The sequence below is a fragment of the Tachysurus fulvidraco genome, chromosome 26 (genome assembly GCF_022655615.1).
Source record: "Tachysurus fulvidraco isolate hzauxx_2018 chromosome 26, HZAU_PFXX_2.0, whole genome shotgun sequence".
In the NCBI taxonomy this organism is placed as follows: Eukaryota; Metazoa; Chordata; class Actinopteri; order Siluriformes; family Bagridae; genus Tachysurus; species Tachysurus fulvidraco.
The window spans coordinates 292,084-298,839 of NC_062543.1; the positions used below are offsets into that span (position 1 = coordinate 292,084).

The 6,756-nt window shown below is 42.7% G+C and overlaps 1 protein-coding gene across 3 annotated transcripts in view; it reads left to right on the forward strand.

Annotated features, from left to right (window-relative positions):
• The first annotated feature begins 1,239 nt into the window (after positions 1 to 1,239).
• Positions 1,240 to 6,756, forward strand: part of pdha1a (pyruvate dehydrogenase E1 subunit alpha 1a) — a 10,326-nt gene continuing 4,809 nt past the window's right edge. Inside the window, exons 1-10 of one of the 3 annotated variants that reach the window (XM_047809556.1) lie at positions 1,283 to 1,374; positions 1,800 to 1,820; positions 3,188 to 3,442; positions 4,158 to 4,226; positions 4,368 to 4,541; positions 4,651 to 4,777; positions 4,867 to 4,958; positions 5,861 to 5,953; positions 6,091 to 6,246; positions 6,414 to 6,485. In XM_047809556.1, the coding sequence (XP_047665512.1) occupies positions 3,440 to 3,442; positions 4,158 to 4,226; positions 4,368 to 4,541; positions 4,651 to 4,777; positions 4,867 to 4,958; positions 5,861 to 5,953; positions 6,091 to 6,246; positions 6,414 to 6,485 (786 nt within the window). In that variant the 5' untranslated portion in view covers positions 1,283 to 1,374; positions 1,800 to 1,820; positions 3,188 to 3,439. Of the gene's footprint in view, positions 1,375 to 1,799; positions 1,821 to 3,187; positions 3,443 to 4,157; positions 4,227 to 4,367; positions 4,542 to 4,650; positions 4,778 to 4,866; positions 4,959 to 5,860; positions 5,954 to 6,090; positions 6,247 to 6,413; positions 6,486 to 6,756 lie in introns of all 3 variants that reach the window. The other 2 variants (XM_027179547.2, XM_027179549.2) reach the window with 2 other exon arrangements.

A 6,756-nucleotide genomic window follows, 5' to 3' on the forward strand; every position in this document is an offset into this window, starting at 1 on the left:
TGTTTTACTCACCAACATTGTGTGTTTGTGTTGTTTTACTCACCAACATTGTGTGTTTGTGTTGTTTTACTCACCAACATTGTGTGTTTGTGTTGTTTTACTCACCAACATTGTGTTTGTGTTGTTTTACTCACCAACATTGTGTGTTTGTGTTGTTTTACTCACCAACATTGTGTGTTTGTGTTGTTTTACTCACCAACATTGTGTTTGTGTTGTTTTACTCACCAACATTGTGTTTGTGTTGTTTTACTCACCAACATTGTGTGTTTGTGTTGTTTTACTCACCAACATTGTGTGTTTGTGTTGTTTTACTCACCAACATTGTGTGTTTGTGTTGTTTTACTCACCAACATTGTGTGTTTGTGTTGTGTTACTCACCAACATTGTGTTTGTGTTGTTTTACTCACCAACATTGTGTGTTTGTGTTGTTTTACTCACCAACATTGTGTGTTTGTGTTGTTTTACTCACCAACATTGTGTGTTTGTGTTGTTTTACTCACCAACATTGTGTGTTTGTGTTGTTTTACTCACCAACATTGTGTGTTTGTGTTGTTTTACTCACCAACATTGTGTGTTTGTGTTGTTTTACTCACCAACATTGTGTGTTTGTGTTGTTTTACTCACCAACATTGTGTGTTTGTGTTGTTTTACTCACCAACATTGTGTTTGTGTTGTTTTACTCACCAACATTGTGTGTTTGTGTTGTTTTACTCACCAACATTGTGTGTTTGTGTTGTTTTACTCACCAACATTGTGTTTGTGTTGTTTTACTCACCAACATTGTGTTTGTGTTGTTTTACTCACCAACATTGTGTGTTTGTGTTGTTTTACTCACCAACATTGTGTGTTTGTGTTGTTTTACTCACCAACATTGTGTGTTTGTGTTGTTTTACTCACCAACATTGTGTGTTTGTGTTGTGTTACTCACCAACATTGTGTTTGTGTTGTTTTACTCACCAACATTGTGTTTGTGTTGTTTTACTCACCAACATTGTGTGTTTGTGTTGTTTTACTCACCAACATTGTGTGTTTGTGTTGTTTTACTCACCAACATTGTGTGTTTGTGTGATTGATGGAAGTGGATACTACCAGATACTACCAGATATTTCCCAACACCTCCATCGTACATTACAGCTATTAGTTATTACAATAACACCAGACAGATGTGTGTAAAGTTACAGCTTCTGTTTGTGACCAAGAATTCAGGGTGTAAAAGTTTAGCATGATGATTTTACACTGGGGAGGATTTATAGGTGATCGACATGGCAACCCGGAGTGTGTGTGTGTTACAGTGACGGTGTGAATGTGTTTGTTGTCATGAGAAAGATGTTGAGTCTGATATCTACAGTGTTGAGGGGCAGCGCGGGCCGCAATGTACGTATTTATTATTCACTTAATATCTTATTTAGTGTAAAGACGTGGGGAAGCTACACAACGGTCTGAGGGACAGAATGTGAAGAATCCGCAGTGACCTTCACACACACACACACACACACACACACAAACATACACAGACACAAACACATACATACACAGACACACACACATCATTTACACACACACATTATAAACACACGTGTGGACAAGTGTGTGTGTGTGTGTGTGTGTGTGTGTGTGTGTGTGTGTGTGTGTGTGTGATAGAGAGATGTAGTTTAGTAATGTGAGCTAGCAGCTAAAACTAACCGGCTAATTTAACATAACATTACCTCAAATAATGAACTAATAAAAGTCTCTCTCTCTCAATCTCTCTCTCTGTCTGTCTGTCTGTCTGTCTGTCTGTCTGTCCCCCACCCCCACAGGGGATTGAGCTTGTGTCTGAGGTAAGAGTTTAGTTTCTCTCCACATGTTCAAATTAAACTCTGAGCTTCAGGCTGTGTTCTTGCAGTTATTGTGTGTGTGTTTCTGACCCCAATAGCTGCTCACTGTGTAGCATCAGTCACAGTTACAGACACAGTTACAGTCACAGTTACAGTCACAGTTACAGTCACAGACACAGTTACAGTCACATACACAGTCACATACACAGTTACAGACACAGTCACAGTTACATACACAGTTACATACACAGTCACAGACACAGTCACAGACACAGTTACAGTCACAGACACAGTTATAGACACAGTTATAGACACAGTTACAGACACAGCTACAGACACAGTTACAGACACAGTTACAGACACAGTTACAGTCACATACACAGTCACATACACAGTTACAGACACAGTTACAGACACAGTCACAGACACAGTTACAGACACAGACACAGTTACATACAGTCACAGACACAGTTACAGACACAGTTACAGTCACAGACACAGTTATAGACACAGTTATAGACACAGTTACAGACACAGTCACAGACACAGCTACAGACACAGTTACAGTCACAGTTACAGACACAGTCACAGACACAGTTACAGACACAGACACAGTTACATACACAGACACAGTTACAGACACAGTTACAGTCACAGACACAGTTATAGACACAGTTACAGACACAGTTACAATCACAGACACAGTTACAGTCACATACACAGTCACAGACACAGACACAGTTACATACACAGACACAGTTACATACACAGTCACAGACACAGTTACAGACACAGTTACAGTCACAGACACAGTTATAGACACAGTTATAGACACAGTTACAGACACAGTCACAGACACAGCTACAGACACAGTTACAGTCACATACACAGTCACAGACACAGTTACAGACACAGTCACAGACACAGTTACAGACACAGACACAGACACAGTTACATACACAGACACAGTTACAGACACAGTCACAGACACAGTTATAGACACAGTTACAGACACAGTTACAATCACAGACACAGTTACAGTCACATACACAGTCACAGACACAGACACAGTTACATACACAGACACATACACAGTCACAGACACAGTTACAGACACAGTTACAGTCACAGACACAGTTATAGACACAGTTATAGACACAGTTACAGACACAGTTACAGTCACAGACACAGTTACAGACACATCTAAACACACAAACAGATGACTGGACAGAACCTGTGATGTCACACTGTGAATTTATGGCTGTAGTCTGTAATCAGAGTAAACTCTAACTGACTGGTCAGAAAGTGATTGTGCTTTAGTCCAAACAGGAAGCTTTTATTGTCATTTACACCATATATATGTGACACAGTACACAGTGACATGAGACGACGTTCCTCCAGGACCAGGGAGCTACAGAGAACAGCACAGAGATAAAGCTCTACACCAGGCAGTTAGCTGTTGCACCTCCTCTCTGTATGCTGCCTCGTCGTTCTTGCCGATGAGACCCACCACGGTCGTGTCTGTATGGTTCAGTCTGTGCATCGCTGCACAGTCGTGAGTCAGCAGAGTGAACAGCAGTGGACTGAGCACACAGCCCTGAGGGGCTCCATTGTTCAGTGTGATGGTAATGGAGATGGAGTATCAAGGGGGCATTAGAGGAAGTGTTTAAAGCAGTGCTGGGACTCAGGGCATTTCTCTCACACTTAAACTAAACTTCACTACATTTTAGCATGACACGTGAACACTACACTTTATTTACAAATCTGTAAACATGCAGTGCCAACCCATCACAGGGCACTCACACACACACACACACACACACACACACACACACACACACTCTTATTCACTCACTCACACACACACACACACACACACACACACACTCTTATTCACTCACTCACTCACTCACACACACACACACACACACACACACTCTTATTCACTCACTCACACTCACACACACACACACACACACACACACTCTTATTCACTCACTCACACACACACACACACACACACACACACACTACGGACAATTTTCCAGAGATGCCAATCAACCTACCATGCATGTCTTTGGACCGGGGGAGGAAACCGGAGTACCCGGAGGAAACCCCCGAGGCACGGGGAGAACATGCAAACTCCACACACACAAGGTGGAGGCGGGAATCGAACCCCCAACCCTGGTGGTGTGAGGCAAACGTGATAACCACTAAGTCACCGTGCCTCCACACTTAAATACTTAACATTTTTATTTCCATTTGTTACTACGTATGAATGCAGTTTCCTGCTGGGACAAAGAGCCCCGTTTGGTCGTGAACCCATTTTTATTTTTATAGAGTAGCAGAGTGATAATGTCAGCTAGGACCTACGCAGACTTCACCCCTCAGGCCACCTTCGAAATTAAGGTGAGACAGCACACACACACACACACACACACACACACACACACACACACACACACAATGAATTATATTAATCATGAATATGTAACACACAGTCACACTATTTATTGGTTAACAGAGCTGTCAGTCATCATTTTTTTGTAGAAGTGTGATTTGCATAAGCTGGAGGAGGGGCCATCAGAGAAGGCGGTGCTCACAAGGGAGGAGGGGCTTAAGTACTACAGAACCATGCAGTTGATGAGGAGAATGGAGCTGAAAGCTGATCAGCTCTACAAACAGAAGATCATACGTGGCTTCTGTCATCTGTATGATGGACAGGTATGTACATGCAGACACCTCCGCATACTCTCTCTCTCACAAACACACACACACACACACGCACACACACATTAACTCACTTTAGCACACAAACTTTGTACTGTAACAGGAAGCATGTGCTGTGGGGATTGAGGCTGGAATAAACCTCACAGATCACCTCATCACAGCTTACCGTGCTCACGGATACACACTCACCAGGGGCGGTACTGTGCGTGAGATCATGGCCGAGCTCACGGGTAATACACACACACACACACACACACACACACACACAATCCTGTGTATGATCATATATTCCTGTGTCTGAGTGTGATTGTGATTTCAGGTCGTCGTGGTGGTATTGCTAAAGGAAAGGGTGGTTCTATGCACATGTATGCCAAAAACTTCTATGGGGGAAATGGAATTGTGGGAGCGCAGGTGAGTATCTGACTAAATAAAACCATGAGAGTCATGTATGCCAGCTCCATGTGGTCTTTAAGAACAACAACCTCCTCATCACTACAACATTTATCAGACTGTATATATATAATCACACCCCCAGTGTCACCCAGATGAGGATGAGGTTATATAATCACACCCCCAGTGTCACCCAGATGAGGATGAGGTTATATAATCACACCCCCAGTGTCACCCAGATGAGGATGAGGTTATATAATCACACCCCCAGTGTCACCCAGATGAGGATGAGGTTATATAATCACACCCCCAGTGTCACCCAGATGAGGATGAGGTTATATAATCACACCCCCAGTGTCACCCAGATGAGGATGAGGTTATATAATCACACCCCCAGTGTCACCCAGATGAGGATGAGGTTCCCCTTTGAGTCTGGTTCCTCTCAAGGTTCCTTCCTTTACCATCTAAGGGAGTTTTTCCTCCCCACAGTCACCTGAGTCACCTCAGACTTGTTCATTGGGGATAAATACATACACATTTATATATAACTAATATTAATCTGGGACTTTTATATTATATTAATCTGTATATTAACTTGTTGTGTTATGTTTGTTCTGTAAAGCTGCTTTGAGACAACGTCCATTGTTAAAAACACTATAGAAATAAATCTGAATTTGAGAGAGACATGAGAACCATAAATAAAAGAATTAATAAGAGTAGAGTCAGAAATACTGCCAAAGATGTTGTGAGGACCAAAAATAAATTAGAACTAAAACTAGATACAGAAAACAACCACCAGAACCAGAATGAGTGTGTTAAGTGTGTTACTGGCAGCTCTGTGTTTCAGCATGATGTTCAGTGTGTCCTTGTTGACTTCCCATAATGCCTCAGTAGTGAACATCTCCACATGATGTGGTTCTCAGGTCCCACTGGGTGCTGGAGTCGCACTGGCCTGTAAATACAAGGAGAAGAACGAGCTGTGCGTCTGTCTCTATGGAGACGGAGCAGCCAATCAGGTGAGTCCAGCTGCCTTCACCCTCATGCTCATTCCAATACTGACTTGCTGTAGTGCATACTGCTCATCATACTGTGTGTGTGTGTGTGTGTGTGTGTGTGTGTGTGTGTGTGTGTGTGTGTGTGTGTGTGTATACAGGGTCAGATATTTGAGACATATAACATGGCATCTTTGTGGAAGTTGCCATGTATTTTTATCTGTGAGAATAATAAATACGGCATGGGGACATCTGTGGAGCGAGCAGCAGCGAGCACTGACTACTACAAACGAGGAGACTTCATCCCTGGGCTGAGGGTAACACACACACACACACACACACACACACACACACACACACACACACACACTAACCCTTACACACTCATCTAACTAACATACACACCCACAAACACCACACATGCATTTAAACTGCTGGAGGATAAACATTGTATCTGAGTGTATAGTTGTGTGTTTTATTACAGGTGGACGGTATGGATGTGTTGTGTGTTAGAGAGGCCACCAGATTCGCTGCAGACCACTGTAGATCTGGGAAGGTACGTTTCTTCATCACACACACACACACACACACACACACACACATACACTCTCACACACACAAACACACTCTCACACACACATACACACACACACACACTTACACTCTCACACACATACACTCACACACACACACATACACTCTCACACACACACATACACTCTCACACATACACACACACACACATATACTCTCACACTTACACTCTCACACACATACACTCACACACACACACACATACACTCTCACACATACACTCACACACACAT